Here is a 21,156-nt window from a genome sequence, read left to right on the forward strand (position 1 = left end):
GATGTCATCAGGCCGCGCTGCTCTGTTTACTTGTGCAGGTATGAGGGCTGGCCAGCAGGGGGCAGGTGTGAGAGGAGCTAGTGTAGCCACTAAAATATCGATCCGCCGATATATCGCGATATTACGTTGTGCTATTCTCGTATCGATCCAAAAAGCACCGTATCGATATTTAAACATCTATTTTGGGGAATATTCATAGCAGCGTCTCGCTTTCGTCCTGCACTTTTGCTCCCGCCCGCTAGATGGCAGTGCACGCGTCCCGCATGAGTAACACTAGAATCTAGTGAGAGTTGGAGAAACACAGGAAGAGTTCTGCCATGGAAAAGAAAGAGCAATGAGACGCTCCGGGCTCTTTTAAAACTTTACATTTGGCCCCACTTTGGGCTTTTACAGCAAAGACAGAGACCTGGATTATTACGAGAGCCTCCAGCTGTGTGCAGATGTAGCGGAGTTTGTCACCGCCGCGTTCAGAGAAGATTTAGCTTCGTAGCATTTTACTACGGAATTAAACGAACCCGCAGGAAAACTTAGATAGATAGATAGACACATAGATAGATAGATAGATAGATAGATAGATAGATAGATAGATAGATAGATAGATAGATAGATAGATAGATAGATAGATAGATAGATAGATAGATAGATAGATAGATAGATAGATAGATACATACATACATACATACATAGATAGATAGATAGATAGATAGATAGATAGATAGATAGATAGATAGATAGATAGATAGATAGATAGATAGATAGATAGATACATACATACATAGATACATAGATACATAGATAGATAGATAGATAGATAGATAGATAGATAGATAGATACATGGATAGATAGATACATAGATAGATAGATAGAAAGATAGATAGATAGAAAGATAGATAGATAGACACATAGATAGATAGATAGATAGATAGATAGATAGAAAGATAGATAGATAGATAGATAGAAAGATAGATAGATAGAAAGATAGATAGATAGATAGATAGATAGATAGATAGATAGATAGATAGATAGATAGATAGATAGATAGATAGAAAGATAGATAGATAGATAGATAGATAGATAGATAGATAGATAGATAGATAGATAGATAGATAGATAGATAGATACATACATAGATACATAGATACATAGATAGATAGATAGATACATAGATAGATAGATAGATAGATAGATAGATAGATAGATAGAAAGATAGATAGATAGATAGATAGATAGATACATAGATAGATACATAGATAGATGGATAGATAGATAGATAGATAGATACATAGATAGATAGATACATAGATAGATACATAGATAGATAGATAGATAGATAGATAGATAGATAGATAGAAAGATAGATAGATAGATAGATAGATAGATAGATAGATAGATAGATACATACATAGATAGATAGATACATAGATAGATACATAGATAGATGGATAGATAGATAGATAGATAGATAGATAGATAGATAGATAGATACATAGATAGATAGATAGATAGATAGATAGATAGATAGATAGATAGATAGATAGATAGATAGATACATAGATAGATAGATACATAGATAGATACATAGATAGATAGATAGATAGATAGATAGATAGATAGATAGATAGATAGATAGATAGATAGATAGATAGATAGATAGATAGATAGATAGATAGTATTTGACACAAATTTGTAAAAAGAAATAATCGCAATAATTGTCTAATGCTTCAATATCGGGATATATCGCATCGTATTGTATCACGACCTGTGAATCAGGATACGTATTGTATCGCCTGAGATAAGGCGATACACACCCCTAGTAGCCACATTGTGCCAACAAGCCAATTAGAGTCTAATGACAACAACACAACGACAAAAATCCTCCAAATCTGTATCCTCAAAAAGCCCTCAAAAGGGAAGAGACCTTGTTCTAACATGATATGATGCTTTATATACTATTCCAAGTATTATTCATGTTTACAGATTACAGTTTGTTTATTCATTGGTCCACGTTTGCTACAGTTGGGCTGTCTTAGCTTTGCCAACCATATTAAAGCAGTACTATGTAACGTGTTTACCTTAATAAATCCTTTCCGTAGTCCCTGTGGGGGTAATACAAGTGTTTATGGGATGTTTGGAGGCTCTTTCATCTCCCCCTGGTGTCTCTGGACAGAAAACCATGCTTGCAACTTCACTGCCACTGGACCGGGGCCACCAATACACACTAATAGAATCACGAAGAAGAAGCTAACATGCTAACGGGCAAAGCTAACTGCGGGCTAGCGTCACTTTAAACAGTATTTACAACCAAGTTTGAGCGGAAAAAAAAAATATTTCCATTGTATAATTGGACGTACAATTTCTTTCCCTTCGCCTTTTCTGTCAGTGTAGTATTTACTCTCCAAGACAATTAATAAGTTCGCAACTTAAAATCGCAACTTGCTACGACACCTGCAGTTGCACTTATGGCCTCTAGGGGCAAGAGTTACTTAGTACTGCTTTAAGTAAAAACAATGCTTACAGATGATGACGTCACAATCTGGACACATGTCGAGACACATTGTCCCATTTTTGTATATTTTTGTCCCATTTTTGTCATTTTTTGTCTTTTTTTTGTCACATTTTAATCATATTTTTGTCACATTTTTGTATTTTTTTTGTCCAATTTTTGCCATTTTTTTGTCACATTTTTGTCCATTTTTATCAATTTTTTGTCCCATTTTTGTATTTTTTTGTCCCATTTTTGCCACTGTTTCATCAATGTTTTCTCACTTTTTTCTTTTTTTTTTGTCATTGTTTGGTCATTTTTTGGTCAAATTTTAATCACATCTTTGTCCCATTTTTGTATTTTTTTGTCCCATTTTTGTCATTTTTTTGTCCCATTTTTGTCATTTTTTCGTCCATTTTTTTTTTCAATTTCTTGTGACATTTTTGCCACTGTTTCATCAATGTTTTCTCACTTTTTTGTACAAAATAATGTTTCGACATAAAACTCACGATGTCAGACTAAAGTTCTCGTGTGTTTCAGGAAAGCAGTTGTTCGACAGAGACCGATGAAGTCCTTCCGTGAGCGGTGAGTGGACCCAAAGCTCGTGTTGGAGTGACGTCACGCGGCGTCTGAAACAGGCTCGTTTCGTCTTACTGTAATGTCATCCAAACTGTTTTCTGTCCTCGTCCTGACAAGCGGGTAATTTATGCGCTATTAATTTACTCTGACAAATGACCAGAAGGAGTCCACTGACGGCTTATGTCATGGGTCGTATCACACTGGGGTTTATTTACGCTTACATGGGAATCATTTGGTGCCAGGTTTTGTCCCGCGTGGATCGGTCCAGTAAGTGCAGAAAGATTCATTGCAAAGCGAGTTAAAACATCTGCATTTTGACAGTTCAGATGGATTTTCTGTCGTCTCTTTTAGAATATAATAGGCGTACGAACACACTCTCTGCTCGATCTGCAGCTTGTTTCAATATTTGACCTCTTAACTCCCGCCTGAACCGAGAGGATCTTTTTCCTCACGTCATCACGACTTTTTTCCATCATTTTTTTGTTGGGTATTCAACTCATTTTTGTAGCATTTCGTCCATTTTTTTAAATAAATTTTTTGTCCTTTTTTTGTCACATTTTGTCACATTTTTTGTCACATTTTAATCATATTTTTGTCCCACTTTGTATTTTTTTTGTCCCATTTTTGTCATTTTTTGTCATTTTTTGTCACATTTTAATCATATTTTTGTCACATTTTTGTATTTTTTTTTGTCACATTTTAATCATATTTTTGTCACATTTTTGTATTTTTTTTTGTCACATTTTAATCATTTTTTTGTCATTTTTTTATCACATTTTTGTATTTTTTTTGCCCCATTTTTGTCATTTTTTGTCATTTTTTGTCACATTTTAATCATATTTTTGTCACATTTTTGTATTTTTTTGTCACATTTTTGTCACATTTTTTGTCACTTTTGTCACATTTTTGTAATTTTTTTGTCATATTTTTGTCACTTTTTTGTCATTTTTTTGTCACATTTTGGTCATTTTTTCATCAATTTTTTTTTCAATTTCTTGTGACATTTTTGTGACATTTTTGCCACTGTTTCATCAATGTTTTCTCACTTTTTTTCTTTTTTTTTGTCATTTTTTTTGTCTTTTTTTTGTCAAATTTTAATCACATTTTTGTCATTTTTTTGTCCCATTTTTGTCATTTTTTCGTCCATTTTTTTTAAATTTCTTGTGACATTTATGTGACATTTTTGCCACTTTTTCATCAATGTTTTCTCACTTTTTTGTCACATCTCCATCATTGTTTTCGTCTCAGTTTTGTCGCTATTTTCACAGCTTTTTTCCAGAAGCTTTTGGACTGGGGTAAAGCCAAACTGGAGAAAATGTGCTCGGTTCAGGTGGGAGTTAAGGGGTTTAAAGTATCAATTTAAACATAATAAAACCGAGAACACGACACCAGAAATATTTAGATTCGAACATTAGCTTTTTAGTGTCGACTGTGTTCATATGACTTTAAGCAAACAGCGGACAGCGAGGGGCACCGCCGGCACAATTATTCTCCTGCATGGACTGGATTACGAAAGAAAAACCTGCCTGAGCCAAGAGGAAGTCAGTCATTTATCGGAGCGCGACGCACCCAGTTATGAAAACAAAAGTCCGGCTTTGGGGAAACAGGCCAGAGTCCCCCGAGGAGGCAGCGGAGACTAAAACAACATGTTCCACCTGAAACCGAGGGGCTGATAAGAGAAGGCCAGCGGCTTCGACTGCGGGCCCGGGACAGAGTGCAAACACGGGGCGACTGCGGCGAAGCGGTGGTTAGATCCACAGACATCAAAGTGTGAATGTGGCGTGGGCGACTTTTGGACTAACCTCACAGTCAGTGCTTCATGAGCCTCCTCCAGATACACCTGTGCCTTCTATATAAAGCTCGTGCATAACGGCACTTTGGACCCGAAGTAAAACCTTTTGAGTGACAGTGCAGGATTTTAGAGGCAGTTGTGGCGAACAGGTCTGAGCTTCTACACATTAGGACATGGAGGAACATGTAGGGGGAGGAAAATACTTAATTTTAACATTTTTAAACTCCGTATAGTCCCTTTAAAAATTAGATGAATGAAGGCTTTGTAAACTAATAGTCAAGAGTGCCTTAGAGTTTTCGCTTTTTCCATCTGGATGGCTGTCTTTTTACCAGTTTAACTGGACAGTAAAGGTGTAAAATGGTCACAGAGATGTCTCAGATATGTCCCCTAATAATAAGGCCAGTCTCCACGTAGTCTCATTGATTTTAGCGGAGTCTCCACACGGTCTCCGAGACGTCCACGTCAGAGGTGTCCAAACTGCTTTCACCGAGGGCCGTATATTGAAATGTGGGTAACGCTTTATATTAAGGTGTGCCTATTAAGTATTAATAAGGTATTAATAAGCATTAATAATATGCTTGTAAAGTTTTAACACACTGCTTTTTATCTGTTAACATACTAATAGGCCATTACTAATACGCTTATTCATAACCAACCCTTACCCTGCTTAACTCTAAGATGATTATTAATGTGTATTAACACTTAAAGAGCACACCTTAAAGGAATAGGCCACCGTTTTTACATACTGAGATATGTTCTTACCTTAGCTTTGACGAGTTCTTTAGGACCTGTTTGATCTTCCCCCGTGCCTTCAGTCACGTAAACGCAGCGCAGACGGCGTTAGCATTTAGCCTCTCCCTCTCTCCTCTATAGCTCCAAAACAGGTCAAGATAGAAGCTACCAAGCTCTTCCACGTTTTCCCTATTTAAATATGGTTACGTGAAGTGTTCCACTACAAAGTATAATTACACAAAATTAAACAATGTGGATTTTCTAAGCGGATAAAAGGGGGAGCTATATTGTAAGGCGTAATAATACCAGGAGTAGTTTGGCATCTGCGCAGTAAAGTGAAGATTACTGCGCGGATTTTCTGTTGTAAATAGACCGAGGGCCGAAGCCGCTGATTATTAGCCCAAAGTAGAGCCCGATACTGGAAAAATGACCATCTTAAATGAGATAAATGACTTAAAATTGCTTGAATTAAAGCTCTTCAATGTTGAATTTGAGTCGGTTTGAACTAATCCAAGATACAAATGCTATAGCGCCAATTAAAAAGAGAATAACTACTACTCGAGGTTTTATCTCACCTAAGACCAGACCAAATCTACTCAAACCTTAGATTTAATCTGTTAATTCAAGTCGATTTATGTCATTTCTTCCTTGAAACGAGTATTCTTTTTCCAGTGCACTTCTTTCAATTGCCAGTGTTGTACATAATATATGACCTAATTGGGTGTACTGACAGTATTTCTAACTTTTTTTCTCCCATGTAACTCTAATAATGTTAAAAAAATCATCTTGAGGGCCCGAGGTGCTGTGCTGGAGGGCCGGATTTGGCTCCCAGGCCTGACGTCGCCCACCCCTGCCTTAGGACATTGTTGAAACATGTAGGGGAAGGAAAATACTTCATTTTAACATTTTTAAACTCCGTATCTTGTTCCTCTGCTTCATGGAGCTGCTCCTTTAGCAGAGGATCTACATGATCTGAGGCTCTTTCAGAAGTTTGGATGATTTTAGTCTCTCCCTTTCATTTTTATTTAGTCTTATTTTAGTCGACTAAAACATCTGGACATTTTACTCATAGTTTTAGTCTCATTTTTAGTCGTCAAAAATAACAATTTGACTAAAATTAAGACTAAATATAACACTGCCGCGCATCACTGGCAGCTACTGTATCGTTTTTAGTAGAAAATAATCAAACATAATTCAGCTGTCAGTGGTGAATTAGCAGTAGGTGAAAGGGTAGTTCTTTTTCCCTCTTTGTTTTCCGACCACTTTGGCAGCTTCAAACATGATCATTTTTTAAGGTTTTACTTGTGTGGAATTAATAAGATTGCTGTAAAAATGTAGCATGTTGCGTTCTCCACTTTACTCACTCATTGATTAATATGGTTTAATTGTAAATCAAGTAGGACCCCATCATTTTCAAGCTTAGGTATAAACTATCACAACACCTGGAAGGCCTTTGTAGAATAAGTAAAGCTATTTTCTTTTGATGTGTAGTTGACTATCTGTTGTTTTACAATATATTGTCATTTGAAGAATTCCTTTGTTCCTTTGGGAAAAAGAGAGACAGAAGGGAAACATTTTTAAACTCCGAATCTTGTTCCTCTGTTTCATGGAGCTGCTCCTTTCGCAGAGGATTTACATGATCTGAGGCTTTTTCAGACGGTCAATAGAAGTTTGGATGATTTTAGTCTCTCCTTTTCATCTTTATTTAGTCTTATTTTAGTTGACTAAAATATCTTGACATTTTAGTCATAGTTTAGTCTCATTTTTAGTCATTTTAGTCGTCAAAAATAACAATTTGACTAAAATTCTTTTCATTTGTGAATGTTCCCAGAGATACAGTTATCTATTGGCTTTAAACTTGCTAATGCCAACTCACAAAGTTCAATTTTTATTTAGTCTTATTCTAGACATTTTAGTCTTAGTTTTAGTCTCAGGAAAGACTTTCAATTTAGTTTTAGTCCAATTGTAGTGAGCAGAAATATCACTGACTACAATGAAGACACTGGTGTAGAGTCTGTGAGATCTCATCGGTGTCGGATAGGTTTCATTGTAGTCGTAACTCTCGGGACATCTCAGACCTCTCTGATAGGGCTTTTCCACCAAGGTGTTGGTTCTGGGCTGGTTCTGGGTTGGTTCCATACTGACTTGGTTTTCCACCAAAATGAGAGCTGTCCCTATTGTCATAGCAACGCTTTGGGAAGTCAACATCAAAAATGGATAGAAACATCTTACTACAGCCACTTCTGGTTATAAAATACAGAAAAAAAGGTTTATGTTTCAGTCACAGCAGCCGTTAACATTTTTTTTTTCTTTCTAACTCTTGTTTTAGCTAAAGAGCATAAAGCAAAACAACAGTTTCCTCCACAGAGACTGTTTTGGCTTACTAATAGCAACTAATATTGATTGTTTGTTGGAGGAGAGAGCCACGCCCCCAGCCGCTGACATCACTGGTGCTCGTTTCTTGGTCCAGCTTTTAATTGGTTCCCAACCGGCACCAGATTTTGGAACCAAGAGCCAGAGTTTTTTTCAGTGGAAAACGAAAGAACCGCTTCTGAAACTGGAACTGGCCCAGAACCAGCACCGGCACCAGCCTGGTGGAAAAGGGCTATGAGACTATACGTGGAGACCAGTCTCTGCTGAAATGGAACTCGTCTTCACCGAGACTACCCAGAGATTCGCCTTATCGAGCAGATCATTAGTGAGAGACTGAACTGAAGCACCAGCTCCGAAAACCTGCACAATGAAACCGGAACTTTCAAATCTGAGGAAACAATCTCAACAATAACAGGGTGTGTCCTCTCTGTGTTTGTTTTCTTCATTAAGTTTACATGTTAGTGTTTGAAACCCCGAGGACCACGGGGAGGATCGGGGGGGCCAGGGGTTAGATGTTCTGGAGATAAATCTTGGTTTGAACTTCCTGAAAGAGGAAGCCCAGGTCACCGAGGTGGTCGACTCATGGCCTGAAGGTTTTCGAAACACAGAAAACATAATCAAATTTCCCTTGAAGCTTTGAACAAAACTCCGGAATGCCGTTGTGTGTCAGTCATGGGTCCCCGCGAGGAAATAATCCGGTTTTGCACTTTCGCAACACCGACCCTAAAGCCCAACCAGGCCCCCGGGACTGATCGAGAGTTTGCGAGCGCTGTAAACAGATTTTTATCCCCCCAGTAAAAATCACTTCCGCATCTCCAGAATGGACCCAACCCGCCGTCCGGCTGAGTTATGGACACGTCAAACTTATCCTCGACCTGGGGCTTTCAGAATAGGATAGCAGATTGTCCGATGCATTTTATTGTTTATTTTGGGTTGGGGCAGCTGTAAATATCGCCTGTGCTCGCCGGTCTGTGGGGCATGTTGGGTTTTATCGTGGGGGGATGCTGGACTCATCAGAGCGTCTGTGTTTGTCATTTGGAAACGTGGAGGGAAGCGGGCTGGTAGCTCGGTGGGATCGGGGGGGGAAAAGTATTTCTCAAATCGAACTTGTCTTTGGACTATTTTTATCCGTCTTGACCGGGACTGGAAGACAAGTCTGACTCAGTCTTTGACAAAAAAACTTGGACTTGGAAGAGTTGGATTGAAAAGTGGACGTGGGACTCGGGCTTGGGTTCAGAAGTGTCCTACAGGGAGGTGTTTATGTCCGACGTAATGTCTTTTGTTTGACAGTCCATCTGTAACTTAGGCTCCAAGTAAGTCAAGAAGTATTAATTGTATCTGTGCAAGACAATGGTAGTCGTCATAGGAATGAAAAGGTCAATCTACGTTCTTACTAGGGCTCGGATCGGACTTGGATCGCAATACTTTGTGCTGCAATCGGAGCCGGTGCTGGTCCTTCTGGGGCCCTAAGCAAAAATCCACACGGGGGGCCCTGCAGTTCGCATCCCATGGTTATTCGACGAAAGGCGAACCCGCTTACGGTCAAGAACGGTTCCACTGTGCAGTCGTGCAGGGCAGAAGTGGAACATAAGGACCTCAATTCAGGCCCCGTCCCTCTGTGTGAGAACCACTAACCACTAAGCCACCGTGAGCCTGGGATTTAGGACGACTACTAGTCTATTTCCCATTATTTTAAAATGATGAATGGCAAATGGTCCCATTCTCTCACCTCTGGTCCCTGACCCACAGTTTGGGAACCGCTGATTTAAAACCAATTGACACCTGCACCTGACGGTTATTTCTGTCTGACTGAGAATTAGCTGGTGAGGAGCCCAACTCGTTTTAGACCGTGCACATTCAGAGAACCAGAGTTACTGTAAGTAACTGTGTGTATGAGACCATGTGGATTCAATTCATCATTGAGACAAATAGGCCCGTAACAACGTGTTGATTAGTCAGTGAAACAACACCGTAGTTTGACTGAGATGCGGGGCCCTTGTGGCTGTGGGGGCCCTATACGCGACTTGCATAGTTTGCCTATGGGAAAAACCGGCTCTGGCTGCAATACCAAGTATCGATACTTATCAAATATCGCAATACTTTCAATACTTTGGGTTTGGAGGCATTTTCACTTCAGTAAATGTCAAATGGCATTTGGTTTCTAAACTTTGAACTCATGACTTTTTACACATTTTGAGGTAAACATATTACTTGTCACAATTACTTACTATACGTATAGTACGGATAATACGTATCAGATCTGAGTATCGTGACACCTATCGGATCGTGACAAAAGTGGATTGTCCCAGCCCTAATTCTTACTCCTGATAGTCAGGGAGATTGCGGACACTTGCAGTCGAAATGAGATTCTTCCACTGGTGCACCTTTAAGCCGGGCATAAAACACAGGTCACAGGTTGTACAGAGAGACAAAGAGAGACAAAGTAAGTAAAAATAGCAAAAAGACGAGCTGCGACAGACATCTGGAGGATGGTTGCTTCCGTGGAGTCCAGATATTTCTGATAATGGACACCTCAGAGTGCGTCGTCCTGCTCACACCATGGTCCCACAAACTGAAACTGTTCATTGAGGCCTGTTAGCTTTTTTTTTCTTTTTATGTCCCGGGCGAGAGTTATTTCACTTTTTAAGCTGTTTTACCTGAAGCTAGTTCCAGCTAAATTGGTACTATGGAAACAGCTGCAGTTGAGTGATATTCACCTTATAGATACAGACGGCATCTCGTCATAGAAGGGGGCGTGGCTTCGCCGAAGGGGGAAATAGAATCTGTAGAGAAACACAATTTTCCACTCTTTTTAGCCATTTTCTGGTGGAATATGAACTTATTTATCACAGAAATAAAGTCAAGTGTAAATCGGGCCCATATGGATATTTTCTCACAGCAAATTGTTCAGTAGAAGTGAAAAAACATTTGTTGTAGCTCGCGCTACCTAACCGTTGGCATTAGCCCAATGCTAACATGTAGCATCATGTTAGCATTCTCCGTTATTTATGTATTTATGGGCTGTTGAACCACTTTGCTCCTCCCCATGTCTTTGTATCTTTATTCAGTAGAAAACTATATTCATAATTCAGCATTTGTTAACCCTCGTGTGGCCTTCGGGGTCTTTTTGACCCGCTGTCATGTTCCGGGCATTTGGATGCAAGGTGACACAAGGGGGCGCCCTTCCAACCTTCTCAGTGTAAATGTGAGTTGACTTTCTTCAGAGTGAGACTTTAGGTCAGACACCATGAGTGACAGTAACATGAGGCTAAATACAGTGAGCTCTTTGTTTCCAGTAAAAAGGCTGAGGCCTCATTGCTCTTCAGTCACAGACTGAGAAGTGAAGAAGGAAGTCATGGAGCTTCTGCTTTAGACAGAACTTCAGACTTCTGCTGCATGTAGGAGTCATATTACATCATATCAAATGTTGTAATCTGTAAAGCACTTTGTGATACTTTTAGGTATGAAAAGTGCTTTATAAATAAAGTTTGATTTTGATTGATTTGATCATATTCTGAAACTCAAATCTGTAGTAGAAACATAATATATGGAAAATATTTTTTAATTAGAAAAAGAAAAATATTTTAAAATCCTGTATCTAATCAAAAAATGATAATTATTTTTTATTTTATTATATATATTTTATTTATTTTATTTAAATTTACTCTCATTCTAAAAAAGAAAACCCGAACAAACCCTTTTCATTCGTATCTGCTGTAAAGTCATGTTTGTCCCAGTTCCTCTGAGTCGTGGTGGGTCATGGTGGACCATGACAGATGTGGACAGGACTGTGGTAGATCTACTTTTACTTTGGAGAAAATAGTTACTATAGTAACTGTTGAAGAAATGAACCTCATGAGCTTCTCCTGTAACATCTGTCCACATCAGTCCTGCTGCACCACGACTCAGAGGAACTGGGACAAACATGACTCTACAGCAGATACAAATGGTTAGGGTTTGTTTGGGTTTTCTTTTTTAGAATGAGAGTAAATTTAAAAAAAAAACTTTTTTTGACTAGATACAGCATTTTTGTAATTGTAGTTATTTTCCATATATAATTTTTTTACTGCAGATTTGAGTTTCAGAATATGATCAATCAATCAAACTTTATTTATAAAGCAGTTTTCATGTGGAAAGATATCACAAAGTGCTTTACAGATTGCAACAATACGACGCCAACATGCAGCAGAAGTCTGAAGTTCTGTCTAAAGCAGAAGCTCCATGACTTCCTTCTTCACTTCTCAGTCTGTGACTGAAGAGCAATGCGGCCTCTGACGTTTTACTGCAAACAAAGAGCTCACTGTATTTAGCGTCATGTTACTGTCACTCATGGTGTCTGACCGAAAGTCTCACTCTGAAGAAAGTCAACTCACGTTTACACTGAGAAGGTTGGAAGGGCGCCCCCTTGTGTCACCTTGCATCCAAATGCCCGGAACATGACAGCGGGTCAAAAAGACCCGCGAAGGCCACACGAGGGTTAAAGTAGTTTTTGAAAAATTAAAGAAAGTTTATTGTTTTCCCCCTTCACTGTTTTCAAACATGACCATATATGGGCGAATCCAGAGATGCCGTCTGTGTCTATCAATAGAACGGGATTTAACTGTTTCTGGACAAGGTGTACATTACCGCTTTTTAATGGACACCCTCCAGCCAATCAGAATCCAGTATTCACCCAGACCATAGTACATCTTGGAGCAATAGTCGCAGAGTGAGCCTCCTCTCGCTGTAGCGATGATCTCTGTCAAGTGTCTCATCTACAAAATACAATATCAGCGCCGCTGGAGTCAAAGCAACAGAGCCCAGGCATGAACAGGTCTGCATTTTACTTTCCCCGCAATTTCCTGTGTAAACACTGCAAGCACCAGATAAACACGGGCCGTCTGGAGCCGGACACGCACTATGATGGACTCGTAGCTTCTCTCTTTGAACCATCGCACAGTGTAGACGAGAGCAGGCTCACCATTTTACAATCCCCGCAACTTGAAATGTGACATCTAAAAGTCCAAAATAATAATAATGGTGCAGTGTACATCCGGCTGTAGGAATAAAGAGTTCAGTTACCTGATAGCCCTTTTCCACCAGGCTGGTGCCGGTGCTGGTTCTGGGCCAGTTCCAGTTTCAGAACCGGTTCTTTCGTTTTCCACTGAAAAAAACGCTGGCTCTTGGTTCCAAAATCTGGTGCCGGTTGGGAACCAATTAAAAGCTGGACCAAGAAACGAGCACCAGTGATGTCAGCGGCTGGGGGCGTGGCTCTCTCCTCCAACAAACAATCAATATCAGTTAGTTTGTGCTTAGAACTTCCTGGTGAAGCCAAAACAGTCTCTGTGGAGGAAACTGTTGTTTTGCTTTATGCTCTTCAGCTAAAACAAGAGTTAGAAAGAAGAAATCAAAATGTTAACGGCTGCTGTGACTGAAACATAAACTTATTTTTCTGCCCTATCATAGGGCTTTTCCACCAAGGTGTTGGTTCTGGGCTGGTTCTGGTGCCGGGTTGGTTCCATACTGACTTGGTTTTCCACCAAAATGAGAGCTGTGCCTATTGTCATAGCAACGCTTTGGGAAGTCAACATAAAACATGGATAGTAACATCTTACTACAGCCACTTCTGGTTATAAAATACAGAAAAAATAGGTTTATGTTTCAGTCACAGCAGCCGTTAACATTTTGATTTCTTCTTTCTAACTGTTCCCTCTTGTTTTAGCTGAAGAGCATAAAGCAAAACAACAGTTTCCTCCACAGAGACTGTTTCGGCTTCTCCAGGAAGTTCTAAGCACAAACTAACTGATATTGATTGTTTGTTGGAGGAGAGAGCCACGCCCCCAGCCGCTGACATCACTGGTGCTTGTTTCTTGGTCCAGCTTTTAATTGGTTCCCAACCGGCACCAGATTTTGGAACCAAGAGCCAGCGTTTTTTCAGTGGAAAACGAAAGAACCGGTTCTGAAACTGGAACTGGCCCAGAACCAGCACCGGCACCAGCTTGGTGGAAAAGGGCTATGAGAGGAGCTTGGAGTGGAACCGCTGCTCCTCCACCTTGAGAAAAGAGTGGCCCCATGATCCCCTTGGGAAAACTGGAGGAAGTGTGCGTGGATCGGGAAGTCCGGGCATCTCTGGTCAGACTAAAAGCAAAAGAAAAAGGATGGGATGAAATTATCTGCCAAAGGAATTCTCTAAGAAGTCATATTGTATTTGTCCTATAACTACGTAAAACTATTTAATCTTTTAGTATGAGGAGTCTGTGTGTCCATCAGCATGTTCAGTGTAGAGTGCACATGAGAGGGTTTTATGTTTTTCTTAAATATGATTTACTTTGTTTGGCTAAAGACTTAAAAACCAGTGAAGTGACAATTCTATTTGGAGAGAAGAAGAATTCACAAGATCATTTCTCAGAGTGTGTCATATCCAGGGCTGGGGACCGTTAAACGAGATGGTATTGGAAAAAGTTTAGTTACTGATACAAAAGAAAAGAAAAGTATAGAAAGCAGGTGCCATAAAAATTAAATAAAAAACTTATATCTTCAGATCCAAGTTTTGATGCTGTTGGTCCAGGGACAGCATTAAGGGAAGTGACTTGGTTGGTAAACATTATTGTCTGCCAATACAACACTGTTTCTTATTTAAAACAGACGAAAGAGCAGAAGAAAACAGTGTAGTCACGGCGCCGCCATCTTTAATGTTTTGGAAGAGTGCGGTCATGGCCTCCGTCTGTTGGTGGATGAACTCCTGCCTCTCGGCCCGTGAGTGAACCGATGTTGGTAAAATCAGGAAGTGACTGGCCCAGACGGTTCTTCTTTTGAACAGAAAGGTGGAGCGTTTGTCTGCCAGGCAAGTTTCAGCTCAAATGAATGTTAAATTTGCTATATCTTCCACACATTATACTTGGTCTACACTGCGATTTTTTTTGGTCTTATAAGATTGTTAGATGTCACGTTGCACGACGTGGGGATGGTACTCGTGAGCAGCTCTTGTCTCCGCTGTGCGATTGTTCAAAGACAAAAATGCAGCTACGACCCAAGTCTTTTCGTAGCAGTTTCAGGCTTGAGACGCCGTGTGTTTAGCTGAGGTGAGCTCCACATGCATGTTTATTTCTGCGGAAAAGTGCAGAGAAAGTTCTGTAAAATGCCCGGTCTCTGTTGGCGGGACACTGACAGAGATCCTCTCTGCAGTGAGAGGAGGCTCACAGGGAGTTCAGCTCCCGATGGCCCTGTGTACGAAACTGTTCCTCAGTCTTGAAGAGACTGTGTGATGGGTGCGAAGGGTCCCTGGCGATTTTGATGGCTTTGCAGGTGAGACTGATGTAGTACATGTCCTTAATAGACGGGAGAGGGGCTCCACAGATCTTCTCCACTGCTCTCACGATGCACTGGAGGCTCCTTCGGCAGGAGGGAGTGCTGGCGCCGTGACACACAGTGATGGAGCTGGTCAGGATGCTCTCTATAGTCCCTCTGTAGAAGAACCAGTGATGGAGCTGGTCAGGATGCTCTCTATTGTCCCTTTGTAGAAGAACCAGTGATGGAGCTGGTCAGGATGCTCTCTATAGTCCCTCTGTAGAAGAACCACTCAGTGATGGAGCTGGTCAGGATGCTCTCTATCGTCCCTCTGTAGAAGAACCACAGTGATGGAGCTGGTCAGGATGCTCTCTATAGTCCCTCTGTAGAAGAACCAGTGATGGAACTGGTCAGGGTGCTCTCTATAGTCCCTCTGTAGAAGAACCAGTGATGGAACTGGTCAGGGTGCTCTCTATAGTCCCTCTGTAGAAGAACCACAGTGATGGAGCTGGTCAGGATGCTCTCTATAGTCCCTCTGTAGAAGAACCAGTGATGGAGCTGGTCAGGGTGCTCTCTATAGTCCCTCTGTAGAAGAACCAGTGATGGAACTGGTCAGGGTGCTCTCTGTAGTCCCTCTGTAGAAGAACCAGTGATGGAGCTGGTCAGGATGCTCTCAGTAGTCCCTCTGTAGAAGAACCAGTGATGGAACTGGTCAGGGTGCTCTCTGTAGTCCCTCTGTAGAAGAACCAGTGATGGAGCTGGTCAGGATGCTCTCTATAGTCCCTCTGTAGAAGAACCACACAGTGATGGAGCTGGTCAGGGTGCTCTCTATAGTCCCTCTGTAGAAGTTGCACATAACTGAGGCTGGGACTCTGGCTCTTCTCAACTTGCGGAGAAAGTAGAGACTTTTCTTGACCAGTGAAGTAGTGTGCATGGTCCAGGAGAGCTTTTCTGTGATGTGCTCACCCAGGAACTAACCCTCTCCACTGCAGCCCCATTGATTGTTAGAGGAGCTGGACCCGCGCTCTTCCAAAGTCCACAAAAATCTCCTTTGTCTTCACATTTAGAGAGAGGTTGTTCTGTGAGCACCACATGGCCAGACTGCTCACCTCACTCCTGTAGTCTGACTCGTCTCTGTTGCTGATGAAGCCCACCACTGTTGTGTCGTCTGCAAAGTTGATGAAGAGGTTTGAGTAGTACTTTGGAGCTCAGTCAGGGGTCAGCAGAGTGAACAGGAGGGGGCTCAGCACACAGCCTTGGGGAGCCCCCGTGTTCAGTGTGATGGTTCTGGAGGACACGTACAGCCTGTGGTCTCCCCCGTCAGAAAGTCCAGGAGCCAGTTGCACAGTGATGTGTTGATCCCAAGGTGGAGCAGTCAGTAAAGTCAAAACACCAAATATCGTTAAAGTACCGGTATAAAAATAAAAAAGTAAATGTACTCAGGCCTAGTCATATCCTTAGTTACAACTAGAGCAGCGAAGGGAACTCATCTCACTTTTGTTGACAGCGTTTTCAATCCATAACACACATGGGAACAACAAGACATCGATGCCCAAAACGGAGCTGGAAGAAGAAAGCTGCTGCATTCAGAAAATAAAATCAAGATTCCTGTTCAGAGTTGAAGCCAGAAATCGATGTGTAAACACCATATTGCAACCACATCCTCTCACAGTAGCTCTCGTTGTGTTTTTTTTTTCTTCCCCCAGCGCATCTCCCATTCTGCGACGGAAGATTGCAAGAGAACAAATGGAAGCAGACCATAACCCAGCGTGAACCGAGCAAACCACAGAGACAGAGCGAGGAGACACCGAACTGAACCCGTCAGCGCCGCGGGGAGACTGTTAACCAGCAGGGGGCACCGCAAAGACTAAATATTACCAGTTTAGCAGCGAGAGAGAGAGAGAGAGAGAGGGGGGGGGAGACGCTACGGGGAGGCACCAACAGCGGGACGGGGGCTGAAATACTATCGCGTTGTCGAATCGCCACGGCGTAAACAACAAATGGTTTGAGTGAGTGCGGTCAGTGAAGCGAGCCACGGTGGTGTTTGATGGTGAGAAGGATGAAAATTGAAGCCACTGTCCTCTTGAAGCAGAACTCAGACGCTTTCATTTACTCAAGGCCGAGCTTTAAATAGTTGCCAGTTCAATTATTATTATCATCATTACCATCGATTGGATTTTTTTAAATTTCTCTTTTGGCCCATAGTTTTTATTGGTTTGAACAGAACAGAAAAAAGACGTTGCACATGAAATATTCAGGGCGTGAAACAAGCCAGAGATTAGCCCGATAATATTTATGAATAAGAGATGCTGTAATTCGATGACCGGATAGATACAGACGGCATCTCGTCATAGAAGGGGGCGTGGCTTCGCCGAGGGGGAAAATAGAATCTTTAGAGAAACACAATTTTCCGCTCTTTTTAGCCATTTTCTGGTGGAATATCAACTTATTTATCACATATAAATAAAGTCAAGTGTAAATCGGGCCCATATGGATATTTTGTCACAACAGATTGTTCAGTAGAAGTGAAAAAATGGCAGTTGTAGCAAGAGCTAGCTAACCGTTAGCATTAGCCCGATGCTAACATGTAGCATCAAGTTAGCATTCTGCGTTATTCATGTATTTATGGGCTGTTGAACCACTTTGCTCCTCTCCATGTCTTTGTATCATTATTTAGTAGAAAACTATATTCATAATTCAGCATTTGTTAAAGTAGTTTTTGAATAATAATGAATAATGAAAAATTTCATTTTTTTCAAAATTGTTTTCCCCCTTAACTGTTTTCAAAAATGACCATATATGGGCGATTCCAGAGATGCCGTCTGTATCTATGAAGTTCATTTGTTTGGCAGTGTGTGGGAACTTCTCCCATTGATGACGATTGTTAAAGGAGGTTCTTCGCAGAGGAAGACATTACAAAACAGCGAAGGCTTCTCTGAGTTCTGCTTCAAGTTTCATCTTTGTGTCGTCTGTTTCTTTTCGTCAGACATGATGAACATAAGCCTCAGCTGTTGTTTACTATTTTTGAAACTGTATGAATCACGTCCAGGGAAGAAATAGCAAATTGGTTTGAAATAACACTCATTTTTTTTGTCATTCTCACATGTTGTAATAACCCAGTTTTCTCTCTGATTTTAAAGGCGACGTATCATGCAAAATTTGACTCTTTCTTTTGTTTTGTTTTCTAGCTTTTGCTTCACTCACAAAATGTTTCTTCTTCTGCAGAAGCGCTTTGATTTGTATTTCCTGGACTTTTATCGCATCACAAAATCCAGACGAGTCCTTGGTGATCAAGTGGTTACTACATGTAAAATATCAAAGGGTTTATAAGTCACACACGCGTGATATGTCGACTTTAAACTCAGTCAGCAGAGTGTTTACTGTCAGCCCACACTGCTCATTTGTCATTTCAAACTCCTTCACTCCCCACTGGTCGTTACAATACGAAAGAACAGACTTTGTATTGGATGAATTTGATGGAACGGTCTTGTCTGCCCTGAGGGATTTTCAAACATGTAAATACAGCTAATAAAAGATCTCAACTTGTAATGTGTGTGATCCTTCACCCTCCATTTTGAAAAGAAATACAGCTCATAGTATTGACACACACCTGCACCTGCGGCCCCCCCGTGGGATTTGTCCCGGAAACAGGACGTGACCGATGACTGGGCCTTTGATATGTTCTGTCAAGTCTGTTTTGTTTCTGCGATGAGATTTTTCTCTGAGTAGATACAAAAGTGTGAAGTGAAATGAAATCCACTCCGGCTGACATCATATTTAATCCTTAAAGGGATGTTTCAGGATTTTTGACATAGGGCCTCATTTCCCAGTTTTCCCAGTTATCCAGAGTGTTGGGATGGGCGAATTGATACCACAGTATCGATATATCGATACCACACGGGTACTTTTTGAGGATCGATATTGGGCAAAAAGTATCGATCCTAATTTGCATATGTACAAAGTAGGCGTGGCAGCAATTTTGAACACAAAAGGACAATTTACATCTTTGTTCTGAGCCAAAACAGTCCACAGCAGCAGGGGATTGAATTAAGCAGGCATATCATTCTGGTTTAGATTCTGTTTGTCATTAAAGTATTAATTTTAAACTTTGTAATTTCACATTAACATTGTATAATTAACCAGTTAAAGTAATATCATTTAATGTACCTATTAATTATATAAAATAACCAGTTTTAGAAATGTATATTGATTGAAATACATTCACCCATATAAAAATGACCAGTATCGGTATCGGTATTGGTATCGAGAAAAATGACCGCAAAAGCATCGGTATCGTATCGATTCCAAAAAATGTGGTATCGCCCGTCCCTAGTTCTTATATTTGAAGAGTTTCGTGGCGCTAAGCTAATGCAAGGCTAGTGCATTTCTATGGTATCAGTTAGCCTGCATTAAAAACAGTCTGACCCACAGTGCAGAGTTATATCACTTATAACACCAGACTAACCATATAAATGTCTGTGTCCATAGAGTAATTTGAACCATTTTGCTTTTAAAATAAAAGATATTTCCAGGAACAATCATCAGAAATGTCCCCAAAAAAAAAAATGTCAGTGGCTGTGTAATGAGTGATCATCTTCATATTGTAGGTTTTAGTTTGTTGGGATAGATACTAGCTGCAGTAGAAGCTGGATGAAGGGTCTGTGAGTTATAGCGCCACAAAGATGGTCCTCCTCAGAAAGTGAGTCTATAGAGGATTATTATGACCACGTTCTGAGGCACTGCAAATTTTTTTCACAGATAGAAACCATTTCAGTCAGTCTGTTGCCAGAAAATGTTTATCTATCTCATATGATTTATGGTTTAAAGATATTTTGAATGTAATTTGTTTTTTTGCAGAAAACAAGCGAATTTCTAACCATCTCTTTACTGTTAAAATAAAAAAGACAAGGTTTATAACGACAGAAATGCATATTTATGTACACAGACCAACATCAACATAACATTTTAGTTTTGCATGAATGTAGATACATCTGTTTTGTAAATTGTAAAAAATATTGGGAGTTCGAGCAAATCACTTTGCATGTGTTCATAACACATGTGGAGGAACTAAACAGAAAATGGTTTCATCTGAATCTGAGAGGGTCACCTGGGAGACTGTGGCTGAAACCACACGTAATGACCCAATAACAAAGGCTTCTGTTCTGCTGAAGTTCTTTCTTCATACATTATACAGTAGTTTCTTCATGATGAAAATCCTTAAATAATTGTGGGTTTGAGGGTTTATATTGAGGACTATTTAACTTGGAGGCTGGCAGGTTTACATGTGGTGCTAAAAGGAGTTGAGGAGCCGGAAACAGCACCATTTCTTTTAATAAATGATAATAAATGCTTGATTCACTTTGGAGAGGGAGGAGCTGCAGTTCTCTCCCAGCCTGAGCTTGTGCTACTGTCTTGTGTCCCTGTGTGACTCGCCCTGACCGGTCCAGTCTGCGGAAACTCAACATAGCAGCTGAATGACGAGATTAATAAGTAAATAATGACCCAAACCGAATTCTAATTTGGTGGTTTTCGGTTTTGGCAGGGGAAACTTTAGGACCACGTTCAGAGACTCCACTGCAGCGTTTCACATTAAGTTACGACCCAATGAAAACACTCTCTCAGCATCTCCGTATTATCACAGTATCCAGTGCACTACACGGGGACATTCAAAACACTAAAGGTGTCTGTGTCTCTACAATAAACAAGGGCCCCCCACAATAACACACTTGAATTCGAATTAGTGATAGATTTGTTTGAACAAGTGGTAACTGGAGAGTGTCTGATATCAGAGCTTCTGATTTATAACAAGAGATAAGAAACGGACAGACCTCCCAGAACAACAGGAGTTAGAGACACAAGCAGGGTTAAAGCACAGGAGATTATTGTTAATTTGCTGAAACTACGCTGGACAGAAGTGTATTTTACAGAGAG

General features: G+C 40.5%; 1 protein-coding gene across 2 annotated transcripts in view; it reads left to right on the forward strand.

Annotated features, from left to right (window-relative positions):
• Positions 1 to 17,137, forward strand: part of raly (RALY heterogeneous nuclear ribonucleoprotein) — a 43,388-nt gene extending 26,251 nt beyond the window's left edge. For both annotated transcript variants that reach the window (XM_079582340.1, XM_079582341.1), the window contains 2 exons: positions 3,024 to 3,068; positions 16,932 to 17,137. In XM_079582340.1, coding sequence (XP_079438466.1) covers positions 3,024 to 3,065 — 42 coding nt within the window. In that variant the 3' untranslated portion in view covers positions 3,066 to 3,068; positions 16,932 to 17,137. The remainder of the gene's footprint in view (positions 1 to 3,023; positions 3,069 to 16,931) is intronic.
• The last annotated feature ends 4,019 nt before the right edge of the window (positions 17,138 to 21,156 follow it).

Source organism: Gobius niger (genome assembly GCF_951799975.1).
Source record: "Gobius niger genome assembly, chromosome: 24".
Lineage (NCBI taxonomy): Eukaryota > Metazoa > Chordata > Actinopteri > Gobiiformes > Gobiidae > Gobius > Gobius niger.